Here is a 14,294-nt window from a genome sequence, read left to right as displayed (position 1 = left end):
ATTTAACTTTTTATTTGAGTATCAAGTATAAATTAGAATTTACAGAATAAAAACAGGCCATTTGGCCCAACCAACCAGAATTGATATTGATACTGCAAACACATTTCTGATATATCAGTTCAGTCACTTTCATTCAAAACCTGTCTATTTAATCTTGAATATTCCAGGTTTCTGATTCTACCAATCATATTGGAATCAAATTTTACTTGTTAATAACTCACTTTTAAGTAAATTTCCCTTATAATATGTTATACTTCACTTTCATTTAGTCTGTTTTGTTTAGTCCTTCATTCTTGGCTCCTCAATTGTATTAAAGGAACTAAAGATCTGCACAATGTAGGAAGGCTTTGTATTGGGATTGGATTGTGCCCTACCTGATTGTCCCACACATTCTTCTTCTATGCAAATTCCTGCTGCCTTGCTGCTATGGCTCTTGCATGAGTTCGTACATTTTGTTAGCAGCAACAAGGCCTCAAATGGTGGATTCTGATGCCTTGCCATAGGCTGACATGACGTCTTTCCCACTGCTCATGCTGTTAAAGGCTTTTTAACTGTTTGTAAATCTGATTTTCAGACGTATTTCAAAATATATTTAAATAATTTAAAGAAATTGTAAAAACTATTTTAAGATACATTTATTTTAAATACATTTATCATAAGTTAGTTTAAAACCTTAATTAAATTAAAGAACAATAAACTAAGCTTACCGTCACCAGCGTTTTTCCATCCAGATTGTTAATCCATATTTATACATGCATAGCTACATACACATCAGCCTAAGGCAGGGGTCGGCAACCTTGTTCTGCATAGGGGCCGGGACTCATGTCTGTGAGCGGATGGTGGGCCACATCTATCACGTGTACACATGGATCCCGCCCCGGATGGCAGGCATCAAATCACGTGCTCCCAGAGTCAGACAAAAATGCTGGAGAAAGACAAAAATGCTGGAGAAACTCAGCGGGTGAGGCAGCCTCATTGCATGTCTCACCCGCTGAGTTTCTCCAGCATTTTTGTCTACCTTCAATTTTTCCAGCATCTGCAGTTCTTTCTTAAATGTGTTCACAGAAGGTGTGCGGCCGTGCCGGCAGCTTTGTGCAGGATGCGGTACAGGCAGAGCTCGGCCTCTGCATGGGGGCGCCCGGCCTCTGCACGGGGTGCCCAGCGGGCTGGATGATTACAGCGAAATAAAATCTGCCTGCGGGCCTGATGATTTCGGGTTACGGGCCGCATTCGGCCCGGGGGCCGTAGGTTGCCGACCCCTGGCCTAAGGTTAAGAGACTGAACGCAAAATACATCCACATCCTAAGTGCTCCATGTTAGGACTTTGTTAGGGGCAGAGCAGGCACCTCATCTCCCATGCTATCTTGAATTCTCTGACCGTGCTCGGGTATGCAAGGCAGAGATGTATTGAACAACAAAGAAGACCTAACTGCCAAATAGTAAAGATATTTTGGAAAATTACTTTTACTTTATCTGATCCTTGTGGTAAATCTGAGAATTATGTTAGTTTTGTACTCTGACCTTATAAGTCTGAGGTTACCTTCAGTCCCTTGTGGACATGCATCTATCTATCTGCATTGTATTCTAGAAAGGTGCTATATAAATCCCATCCATTATTATTATTATTATTGTAGGTTTTACCCAAACTGTCATGATTCAAAGACTGTGTACACATGTCGTACAGAGATTTCCTTGCCAACATTCTTCCTAGAGCGACTAACTGTAGCCCAGGAGGGTCTCCACAGTCCCTATTTAGAAAGAAATGTGTCCTCAACACATTTCTCCACAACCCTGTCTATTTACACCCCACCCACCTATACTTTGGAGTATTGTCCCATCCTACCCCCATCATTAAAGCAATCATTCATTCAGTAACATTTACCAGGAGTTGAAGAGCATTGCTTGCATTATGATTCATTCCTTCAGTCTACAAATATCTCATCAACTGTGCGGTATGCTGAGAGCTCTAACAGTTTGCAGTGTAATAGGATGAAGCATTATACAAGAACTAGTGCTGTTGGTTTCAGCATGTTTCTATGCAGACAAATTAAATAAATAACAGAAAATGTTGAAAACACTCAGCAGGTCAGGCAGCGTATGCAGAAAGAGAAACTGTTTAGGTTACAGTAATGAGACCCTTCATCACATGTCTTCATTCTTTAGGGAATGGGGGTTCCCCTCTTTCATTATAGATGAGGCCCTCACTAGGGTCTCCTCGATAATCTGCACCTCCGCTCTTGCTCCCACTCCCCCCCCCCATTTGCAACAGGGACAGAATCCCCCTTGTCCACGCCATCAGCCATCGCATACAGCATATAATCCTCCAACGTTTTCTTCACCTCCAACGGGATCCCACTACTAGCCACATCTTCCCATCTCCACCCCTTTCCACTTTCTGCAAAGACCGTTCCCTCCGCAACTCCCTGGTCAACTCGTCCCTTCCCACCCAAACCACCCCCTCCCCAGGTACTTCCTCCTGCATCCGCAGGAGATGCATCACCTGCCCCTATACCTCCCCCCCCACGACTCCGATCAAGGCCTCTGATAGTCTTTTCAGGTGAGGCAGAGGTCCACTTGCACCTCCTCTAACCTCATCTACTGTATCCGCTGTTCCAGGTATGGACTCCTGTATATCGGCAAGACCAAGCGCAGGCTCGGCGATTGTTTCGCTGAACATCTCCGCTAGGTCCTCCTAAACATACCTGATCTCCAGGTTGCTCAACACTTTAACTCCCCCTTCCATTCCCACACTGACATTTCTGTCCTGGGCCTCCTCCATTGTCAGAGTGAGGCTCGTGCAAATTGGAGGAACAGCAGCTCATATTTCGCTTGGGCAGCTTACACCCCAGCAGTATGAACATTGACTACTCTAACTTCCCTCTCTCTCCATTCTCTCCCCCTTCCCAGTTCTCAAACCAGTCTTACTGTCTCTGACTACATTTTATCTCTGTTTGCTATGTTGTCCCTTTCTCCCAACTAACATTTTCCTTGAACCTCATTCCCTGTGTCCTGTTTTCACACCTCACACTTCCTTATCAGTATACTTCCTTATCTATGTACCGTCCAATCCCCTGACATCAGTGTGAAGAAGGTTCTCGACCCAAAACGTTACCCATTCCTTCTCTCCAGAGATGCTGCCTGTCCCACTGAGTTACTCCAGCATTTTGTGTCCACCTTCATCAGACTGGAGGTTTCAAATAGTACTCTTCTTATGAATTTTTCTTTCCAAAGCAGATTATATCATATTTCCCTTCATTATATTACATATACTATTTTTCACTTAAACTGACTATATCTCCTTGGTTTCATCCTTACAACTTACAATTATACCTTTCACCTTGTCGTTAATAATCATTATACCAATTATTTTCGGAGTTGAGGGGAACATAGATAGATTAGTGAAATGGGAAAGAATGTCAAACACATAACAGTTGCATGGAATAATGCAATTTATTTGGAAGAATGAAATGTAATATACTAAGTATTTAAATGTTAAAGATGTGCTGTACCAGAGATACTTTATTAAATCATAAGGGAAACTGTTTAAAAGATTACATGGGATCCTTGTCTTTCAAACTAAAGATGTGAATTACAAATTCATAGTTATAAATTATGGATAGAGAGGAGAATCTTGCATAATGTGAAGAAGAATGGAGGTTCAAAATGACGAAAAGTTGAAAGTAGATGAGGAAATAATTGCCTCCAACGGCAGAAATCCCAGATCATTGAACCGGTCAAAGAATGCGAGGAAGGTGATAATTTGTTTTATTCAGCTAAATGTTACCATCTCGAAGAAGGACTGCAGAAACATCTTAAATTTGGATAAAGAGTAAAACAATTTGTTGGGCTTCTGATCCAGTGCTTGGGTTAATTGGTAGCTCTTTCAGCAAACTTTTCCGTCGCAAGTGACATGGGTGTTGTTACATTTTGTAATGTTCTGAAATTGCCTGGAGATTAAAACTTCAGTTTCCCAGAGTGTGAATGCAGGGAAGCTAAATAATTCTCCAAAATATGCATGTAATCCTCCAAGGTTTAAACTCAAGGATTAGTCTTATGTATTTTTTTTAGTCAGTAACTGTGAATTGATCCATTAATGTAATTACCAATACTGTCATTTAAAGAAAATATTAGACATTCCAAAACAAAGTAATGCAGCTTCTGCTCCGTGTGAGAATTCCATACAGAATCAGTAGATCAGGACTTCGTTTTTTTTAAAACTCAATGGGGATTTCACAGATGGAGTTTTTTGATTCATAATGAGTAAACTTGGAACATGTTCTGTTGCCACAGGGCTTTTGAACTAAAGAAGGAATATTGTGAGTGACATGACTAGTTATTCAGTTGACCACGGAATTAAATTAAAAGCGTTGACATAACTGGATTAGCATTATGCTGGTGGAATTTCACAAATGAGTACCAATTGGAATTTACAGAAAATTTTATGCAGTAGTTAAATCATTTGAGTTTAACTAATTTAATTAATTATAAAGACTCTTGGATATCTCTTGGTCTTGAAGCACTGATATCTGTTTTGGTTTTAAAGATGAGGGTCCCATATGCTCTTATAAACAATCATCATATTTGCAATCTAAATTACTATATATACATACACCATACGAACACAAATATCCAGGTAAATGTTTTTAGACAATATTTGATAGCATCTGTTATTCCACATGGTAACATCAAATTTGAAAAACTGCCTCTAAGTTAGACATGCTTAGATTTTTCTGATGATCAAGAACCTTCAACATTATTAGAAATCAATTGAATAAAACATTTTTTTGCATTATGCATTGGATAATTGATTTTCTTTTCTAGTGTGAAATGTGCTAAAGATAATTTCTGGGTCATCATGTCATTATGAAAAATTGATCTTTGTGCCACTATTGTGATTTATTGCACAAGGCCTGATGTCATACCCAGCTCAACATTGCTATTGAATAAGCATTGGGACATTTAGATTAGATTATATTCTGGGTGACCATTGCAGTTACAATATGGTATCTGTATGGACTCCTTTTCAATACCATGCCACTCTGGCACTGTACTAATCCCTGTGATCCTGTGATATCCCATGGCACAGGACCTGATCTCTCAATCTCTTTTTCCAGGCCTAGGTCACAAAATCTGATCTCCTCCTCCATTTCCCTATCACTCTTCCACACCCCTGAGATCCAATGAAATCCTCAACGGGGATGTTGATCTCCAACTAACCTTCACTCCACAGCACGATTCTCATCACAATGAGAATTCTACCCGCTACCCCTCACAACTTAGCTGTTACTCCAGGCTTTCACATCAAAGATCCCTGATATTTCTCTACCTCATCTAATCATCACTGCAAAGACCTCTTCAACATAACTCCTCCCCAATAATTCCATCATCAGGGCAAATATTCCAGTAGTTCTACACTGCCATTGATCATCACAGCATGTGCCCTGATGTCTTTCCATCCTATCATCAGAGCTCAGATCTATCCTTCCCTCTTCCTCATTCTCCAATACCCTAATCACAGTACAGTCCTTGAGCATAGGTTTATTTGTATTGGAGATCATCGGGTGCACTAGAGTTTCCTGGCTAGTGAATCTGAGAAGCTTGTGCTGAGAAATAGCATATTTGGGGACAGAGTAGTATTGGAAGCATTAGGATGATTTCCTCCGTATGGCTTTGTTCTGAATCTTAAACATTTCAAGGCAACACTGTATTTCACATAGAAAGTTAAGAAAGTGTGTTCTTTAAATAGCCAAGACTAAATACCCAAGACATAGCCTGTGGTCAAATACAAATTAATTATGGATGAGGAAAACACTTGATTCATGTTAAATCATCAATCCAGCAAGACCCTATGTTGCAGCAGCTGATATTCTTTTCAATACTTTTCAGAGTATTTGTCTTCACAGGTAAAAGTTAAAATATTAAACCAATAACCTGCTGAGCCTGCTCACAGTTCATGTAGATGTTAATATCCCATGGCAAAATTTGGAGTTCCCTCAACATTATTAGCCAACATGCATCGGGTGTAGCAGCAACAAAAGTTATCTGAGTGAGAGTTTCACACAGGTAAATGGATCAAGTATTTTGTTTTTAAAACAAAACACAAAGATAGATGTCACTGGCTAGAACTCCACGAAATGAACCGTAATGTAGTTCCTGCAACGCCATTGGTTTGAAGCACTGGAAAAGGCAACGGTGGTATTTCATTGAATGGCTGAGCAAGTAAATGATGGAATTTCAGGGCACCTTAATGTTAGCAATGATAGCTAACATTATCTTAATGTTAGGAGATATTCAAATACTCAGTAGAACATGGAACAGCTCAATGTGGAGCTCTTCAAGGGGTTTAGGAAATAGTCTTTCACATATACATGAGAAGTTACTGAAAGAGCAGTGATTGTATTTTGAAAATCAAAGAAAACTGCAGACGTCGGGAATCTGAAATAAAAATGCAATCGTTCAGGCAGCATTGGTATAAACAGAAACAGTATTAGTGTTTCAGTTGAAGATGCAAGATATTGTGCCTGACCTGCTGAGTAATTCCAGCTTTTTCTTTTATTATCTGAATACATTTTGGCCTGCTCTGTAGAAAGTACGGTGTTAGATGACCCTAAGAAAGTCGACATAATCCACAATGTGACAGACTCGGTGAACTCTTCTCTTATGCTGCAGTCCATTTACAATCTATGTTTCTTTGCTTTTGATTTACAAAGGGTGGTAGAGGCCCAGCTGGTTCCCTTGGTCCTCCAGGTCCACATGGCCCACGAGTAAGCACTTTTTTTTTTCAACATCTTATATACTCCTTCTGGGCATGATCTTTGCGAATGTATGTATGCTCTTCAATGTAAAATTGTCTCAACTGATTTAATGTTTTTCTTTCCGGTAATAATGACAAATATACTGATAAACGTACATGCATGTAATATAACACTACATTGATAAAATATTTATATGTTTAAAATGAGTAAGTGACTGATGCTAATAATGAATGGGAAATGCATTTGAAATGAATATGTTACAGTTGACACATTTTATATTGACCAAATAAGATCCTAAGTAAAACTGTCCTGCTAATGATCAGAGTATTATTTTAAGCCCCATTGTAGTCCCTTATTTGCAGTTATTGGTTTAGCATTAGGGGCATTTGTGAATAATATTGGTCATCTGTAGGTATGAAGGTAATTAATGAACATTATCATAATGGATACTAGTTCCATCCAAGGGATGAACAATTGACATTGGCCGTTCAATTCTAGCTTCAGCAGAGAAATGCCAGAGCACTGCATTGTCAGAGATATCAGACTTTGGGTAATATACTTCGAGGCCATGCCTTCCCTCCGATAACACAAATTTTTGACACCAAACTGAAAAGAAGGAGAATTCTCCCCAGCGTCTGACTAAATTCTGCCAACCTCAGGCTATCTGAGAATGATCACATTTTTATTTGTGGGACCTTGCTGTGCAGAAATTAGCAAGTGTATTTCCTACATTATAACCATGACTACACTTGAAAGATATTTAATTAACAGTCCTGAGCCATGAGAGGTTTCAAGTTGTATTTTTTTCATTTCTTCTGCTGATGTTTAAAGAAAATGTCTGTTTTCAGTTGATTGGCCAGTAATGTTTTAACTGTGAGTTTGCTGCACAGGGTAGTTTTGCAGCACCATCTGTTGTATTTGAATTCTCAGCTCTGGCCTAAAATGCATTGCCCTACTTTGCACGTAGATGTCAGCACAGAGACCATAATACTGTAAAGAAGAATTGTATTAGTATTAATCAAGACTTCAAATTATAATGGAGCTGTGAAAATATTGCCCACAGTGCTAAAAGAAAGGAAGATAGTATGTTGCGTGTTGCTCCTGGAAGGTAAAGGTTGTCCCATCAATGCCTCTATTTAGTCCTCGCTAGCCACTGTTTACACAGGAACATAGAATGGCAGCACTGTAGACTGAGCTGAAAGCGTTCACTGTTACTGAGGAATTCAAACCACAAAAAAAATGTCATACTGAAGGAGACCAGGTCAGAAAAACTGCTTCTCTTCCAGAGTATATCCAAATAATGTGCAAATGCATTTCAAATTAATCATTGACAATTCAATAAGGTTTTTAAAAGGAGGATGCAATTACTACAAGAGTCCTTTGTTCATTTGAGGCATTTGAAAATGAGAATGCATGAGAAATAATAAGCATTGCAGTCAAGACATATCTAATTCTAAATGTTAAGTGATATGTCCAGTTGAAATATTTTACTTCATGACTTATTTTCCTCTTTTTGAATGTTACAGGGCTCCACTGGTGATATTGGTTATCCTGGTCTTCCAGGTCCCAATGGGTTGCTTGGTGCTAAAGGTGACCGGGTAAGAAAAATATCTTTGTACCAGAGTTCTGTAACAAATTAAAAAAAACAAAACTGAAGCTTGTGCTCAAATGCAGTAAATTTTACGTGGCAATTGTGATTGATAAATTGTGATATCTCTGTAAAGCTGGCAAGGATTATTGGTCAGAACAACCCAAAGTTAATGCCACACCATTGCTTTTCTGTCATAGCCCTGTATCATCTGTTCTGCCTGTTAATGGCTGCTGCTTTAAAAGTACATAGTTCCCTTGAATGTGGCAATGTTGGTAGATCGGGTGGTGAAGAAAGCTTTTGGGAATTAAGTATAAAAGTTAGGATGTTATGTCACAGTTGAATGCGTTGATAGTTAGGCTGTAGATGAAGTATTATGTTTAGTGTTGGCCACCCTGCTACAGGAAAGAGGCCATTATGCCGAGAAGATTTACAAGGATGTTGGCAGGACTTGAGGGACCAAGCTATCGGGAAAAGTTGAGCATGCCAGGGCTTTATTTATTGGAGCGTAGGAGGCTGAGGGGCGATCTTATAGAGGTGTATACAATCATATGGGGAATAGATCGGATGAATGCAGTCTTTTTCCCCAGGAGAGGTGAAGCAAGAATTAGAGGGCAGAGGTTTAAGGTGAGAATGAAAATATTTATTAGGAACCTGAAGGGCAACCTTTTCACACATGTGGGTATTTGGAATAAACTGCCAGAGGAAGTAGTTGAGGTAGGTATAATAACAAGATTTAATGGACATTTAGACATATACATGGATATGAAATATTTTGAGGGACATGAGCCAAAGGAGGGAAAACAAAATCAGCTTAGATGGGCAGCATGGATGAGTTGGGCCGATGGCCCTGTTTCTGTGTTGTATGACTTTGACTCAATTACTCTCCCTTTACTTGCATGCTTCATTATTTATTGCACCATCATTGTAATTACTTGAAGTAAACCTACCATACTTGGTGAATGCAGGCTATCTGAATTCAGGCCATTTGTGCTGCTATTATCCATTCAATATATTTCTGTTTATTCTGTGATTCCTATATATAATTTCTAAAGGACGATAAAGAACTTTTGTTACCTCTATAAAAAAAACGTTAAGTGCAAACTCGCCGGTTTTCACTATCCATCTAATAATTCCAAGTCCACAAAAACTCAGAGTGCTGCTGGCTTTAACTGTTAACTTTTAAATGTGTTCTGGTGCCTAAAGTCGGGTAAGTAAGATTCTGATAATCTACAATATGAAATGTTGATGGTTCTGCATCTCGTTCATCGTGTGATGTTTCCTGCACTCTCTTTAAACCACCAGGAAACTTGTTTCTAGCACTCATTTTAAACTCACCTGATCTGGTCTATCCCCCTTTAAACTCACAGGTTCCCGTTACCAACACTCCATTAAATTCATCGGCCCTTTTCCCATTGCTCCCGTGTGGGCCCATGTCCCGTGATTCTGTGAAACGTACTCTGTCCACTTGAAATTCACCAGGATCCTTAGTCCCACGATCCCTTGAACCCATCTGGGGAACCATTTTGTTTCCTCCTTTGAAAATCACCGGAGCCCTGTTTTCCATAATTTCTTGAAATTTATCATGGTTCTGTTTCACAAATTCCCTTTAAAATCACCAGGGCACTGTTTCGTCTGCTCCCTTTAAGTTTACTGGATCCATTTGAAAATCATGTTATTACCGTGTAACACCCGAAAAAGTGAATTTAAAAATTGTTGGAGTATTAATAGGAATAACCTACAATAGTCCAGAATTTTTTTTATAGTCCAGCAATATCAAAATCTTGAGAGTGCTAGATTAAATTAGTTTTAATTGTTGTTGTAATTTTAACTGTTCCATTGAATTCAGGAGTTGTCACTTGCTGAGAGCTGCTGGTCTTCTGAGACCAATGTAACCTTCTTTCACCTCTCCTTCTACTCGTCTGAGTATCCATTAAGAATAAGCACCAGGGCTTCTCATATTAGTCCTATGATACACATTATATGATCAATAAAATACGTAGCAATGAATCTCAAAGTTCATTGCTTTATGATAAGCCAAGGCATCATATTTTACTTTGGAGATGAAGTGCTGGGGAACTAGGAGCAGCACAATTCTTGTTTCAGTGAACTATGTACCTGTAGCCCTCGGTCTCTCTGTTCTACAACACACCAAGGCTCTGCCATTTACTGTGTTGGTCCTGCCCTGGTTTAACTAAGCGAAATACACAACTTGCACATGTCTGAGTTTTCCATCTGCCATTCCTTGACTCGCATCTGTTCATCGAGATCCTGTTGCACTCTTAGATACTTTTCACTGTCCATTATATCACTAATTTTAGTGTAATTTACAAACTTACTAAACATGTTGATTTTCCAAATCCATGGTGCAGCTATGGGCACGCGCATGGGCGCCAGCTATGCCTGCCTCTTTGTAGGGGATGTCGAACAATCTTTGTTCGAGGTGTACCGTGGCCCTATCCCCGAACTCTACCTCCGCTACATTGACGACTGCATTGGTGTTACCTCCTGCAGCCATGCAGATCTCACTGACTTCATCCATTTCACCACTAACTTCCATCCGGCACTCAAATACACCTGGACCATTTCCGACATCTCCCTACCTTTTCTAGACCTCACTATCTCCATCGCAAGTAACAAACTTCTGACCAACATCTATTATAAGCCCACTGACTCCCATGGCTATCTGGACTACTCCTTTCCAACCTGCATCCTGTAAGGACTCTATCCCCTACTCTCAAATCTTCCCTCTACGCCGCATCTGCACCCAGGATGAGGTGTTCCACACCCGTGCATCGGAGATGTTCTTATTCTTTAGGGAGCGGAGGTTCCCCTCTTCGACTATAGATGAGGCTCTCACCAGGGTCTCTTCTATAGCCCGTAACTCTGCTTTTACTCCCCATCCCCCCACTCGTAACAAGGGCAGAGTTCCCCTTGTCCACACCTTACACCATACCAGCCGTCACATACAACAAATAATCCTCCGACATTTTCGCCACATCTACCCATCTCCTCCCCTGTCTGCTTTTCACAGAGACCGTTCCCTCCGTAACTCCCTCGTCAATTTGTCCCTTCCCACCCAAACCACCCCTGGTACTTTCCCTTGCAACTGCAGGAAATGCTACACTTGTCGCTTTACCTCCCCGCTTGACTCCATCCAAGGACCCAAGCAATCTTTCCTGGTACGGCAGAGGTTCACCTGCACCTCCTCCAACCTCATGTATTGCATCCGCTGCTCTAGGTGTCAGTTGCTCTACATCAGTGAGACCAAGCGCAGGCTTGGCGATCGCTTCGCCCAACACCTTCGCACAGTTCGCAATAACCAACCTGATCTCCCGGTGGCTCAGCACTTCAACTCCCCCTCCCGTTCCGAGTCCGACCTTTCTGTCCTGGGCCTCCTCCATGGCTATAGTGAGGACCACTGTAAATTGGAGAAACAGCAGTTCATATTTTGCTTGGGTAGTTTACACCCCAGTGGTATGAACATTGACCTCCAATTTCAGCTAGTCCTTGCTTTCTCCCTCTTTCCCTTCCCTAGCTCTCCCACAGCCCACTGTCTCCGCCTCTTCCTTTCTACTTCCCGCCCCCACCACCCCCACATCAGTCTGAAGAAGGGTCTCGACCCGAAACGTCACCTATTCCTTCGCTCCATAGATGCTGCCTCACCTGCTGAGTTTCTCCAGCATTTTTATCTCCCTTCGATTTTACCAGCATCTGCAGTTCCTTCTTAAACATGTTGATAACATTGTCATCCAAACTGTTAAAGTAAATGACAAACAACAGTGGACCCAGTACCAATCCATGCAGCACAACACTGGGCTTATGATTCTAATTTGAATAATTAAATATTTGTCATCTTTTCAAAAGACTCAATCAAATTTGAACTACATGATTTCCCATGCATGCTTAACCAGTCATTGCCTTTCAAAATTCTGTCTCAGAATCTTTTTCAGTAACTTTCCCACCACTGATGTTAGGTTGATCGGCCTGCAGTTCCCTAGATTGTCCATGCAGCCCTCTTAAATAAAAGTGCTACATTAGCCACCCTCCAATCTTCTGGTACCCCATCTGTCTGCCTAAACTGTGTGACAGATCTTGTTAATTTATGTTTATATCTGCATGTAAGTCTAAAGTCATCTATTTGGTTTTCCTCTATTTATAGGCTTGACTATTTTTTTGCTGTCAAGCTATTTATTTCTCTCATGTTCAGCTTCCTGGAGATGAAAATACTTAAATATGTTTTTATTTTATGCATTTGTTTTCAGGGTTCGGTCGGCTTTACAGGACCAAAAGGTGAACATGTAAGTCTTAAATTTACAATTGCACTAAAATGAAATTAAATTATTTTAAATATTCGCACAAAGGGCTATCATCGGATTATTCTGGTTTTAAATATGTTTTCAAACAATTGTCCTTCAGGGTCCTGCTGGTGGAGAGGGTATTGATGGCCAGAAGGGTGTGATGGTAAGAGATGTTGATCATTTTTCAGAGTAAAGCTATATTTGTCTGAATAACCTACTATGTCCTTTGCAGACTATTCTTTCTAATAAGACTGTGAGGATGCCAGCAAGCAATACCTAGTCAATGTACATTGTTCCTATGAACTGATAGTTATTCTAATAATTACTCTGCCTGAAATTAGGATAAGATTAAGCTAATATAGAGGTTTTCAGTCTAGCCTCACATGTTGCTGTGTGTGGCTTCTAGCTCAACATGGACAGAATTCTCTCCTGTACGGTTAAATATTAACTCTAGAGACTTATCCATTGGGTTACATTTGCATGTTGCTCAGATAAGCATATCAGAGGATAGACACAAAAAGCTGGAGTAACTCAGTGGGTCATCACTGGAGAAAAGGAATAGGTGTTTTGGGTCATCACCGTCTATATCTCTTGTTTCCCTTTCTCCTCACTCCGTCTGAAGAAAGGTCTCGACCTGAATCGTCGCTTATTTAAACTTTTTGTGTCTATCTTCGGTTTAAACCAGCATCTGCAGTTCCTTCCTACACTGTATATCACAGAGTATATTGCTGTGGAATTCACATTGGGTTGTTCTGTGGCCCATAGCCTGTTCCTCATAAATTGTAGTCAAACAATAGAGGAATTATTGGTTTCAAAAGCTGAAAATGCTTGAAACAGTCAGCAAAACAGGCAGCACATGTGGGAAGGCGATACAGTTTATGGTTTTGGGTCCAGGACCCTTTGGCAGAAATGGGAGTAAACTGTAAACAAGGTTATCTGGACAATACGTGAGACAGCTAGAGAGTGAGAACATTGACAAAAGAATATGTGTTATGAAATGTAGTACAAGAAGACATTCCTGGATGGCCAGGCTGGCCAATTCCTCCACTCCTAGAGAAAAACAAGGCAAAAAAACACCAAACTGAGACAATATCACAGAGGATGACTGATACAGACAGAGAAATTAAATTACTTGATGCTGTAGAATTCAATTTTGAGTCCAGAAGGCAACATACCTATCGAAAGAAGTGGTGATTCTCCTCAAGTTTGTACAGGGCCTCCTTGCAGGAGGCCATTGACTGATAGGTCAGAGAGAGAGTGGGATGGAGAATTAGAGTGGCAAGCAAATTCAGGGCCAACCCTGTGGACTAAAAACATTGATCAGCAAAGCAGCAACTCAAACTGCATTCAGCTTCCCTTATGTCGAGGAGACCTTATTGTAGACACAAGTAACTGCAGATGCTGGTTTACAAAAATAGACACAAGCTGCTGGAGTAACTCAGCAGGTCAGGCACATTCTCTCTAGAACATGTGGAGACCCAAGTGAGTGCCTTTAGCTATACATTTGATCTGGAGAAAGTGATTGGAAGGACATTGTTTAATTTGTGAAAATTAAGATGGTGGGAGGGCCATCTGTCTGTTCCTTGATCAGAGGCCCCTTCACCAACACATTCATTAGTCTGGCTAAACATTGGTTGGGGCTTATATTGA

The 14,294-nt window shown here is 40.5% G+C and overlaps 1 protein-coding gene across 1 annotated transcript in view; it reads left to right on the top strand.

The window, feature by feature from the left end:
* The window catches only part of col9a1 (collagen type IX alpha 1 chain), an 87,174-nt gene that overhangs the window by 50,044 nt on the left and 22,836 nt on the right, over positions 1-14,294 (top strand). Inside the window, exons 23-26 of the mRNA XM_033021895.1 lie at positions 6,711-6,764; positions 8,282-8,353; positions 12,609-12,644; positions 12,763-12,807. Coding sequence (XP_032877786.1) covers positions 6,711-6,764; positions 8,282-8,353; positions 12,609-12,644; positions 12,763-12,807 — 207 coding nt within the window. The remainder of the gene's footprint in view (positions 1-6,710; positions 6,765-8,281; positions 8,354-12,608; positions 12,645-12,762; positions 12,808-14,294) is intronic.

The sequence above is a fragment of the Amblyraja radiata genome, chromosome 5, assembly GCF_010909765.2.
Source record: "Amblyraja radiata isolate CabotCenter1 chromosome 5, sAmbRad1.1.pri, whole genome shotgun sequence".
NCBI lineage: Eukaryota > Metazoa > Chordata > Chondrichthyes > Rajiformes > Rajidae > Amblyraja > Amblyraja radiata.
This window is presented reverse-complemented; position numbering and strand designations above follow the sequence as displayed.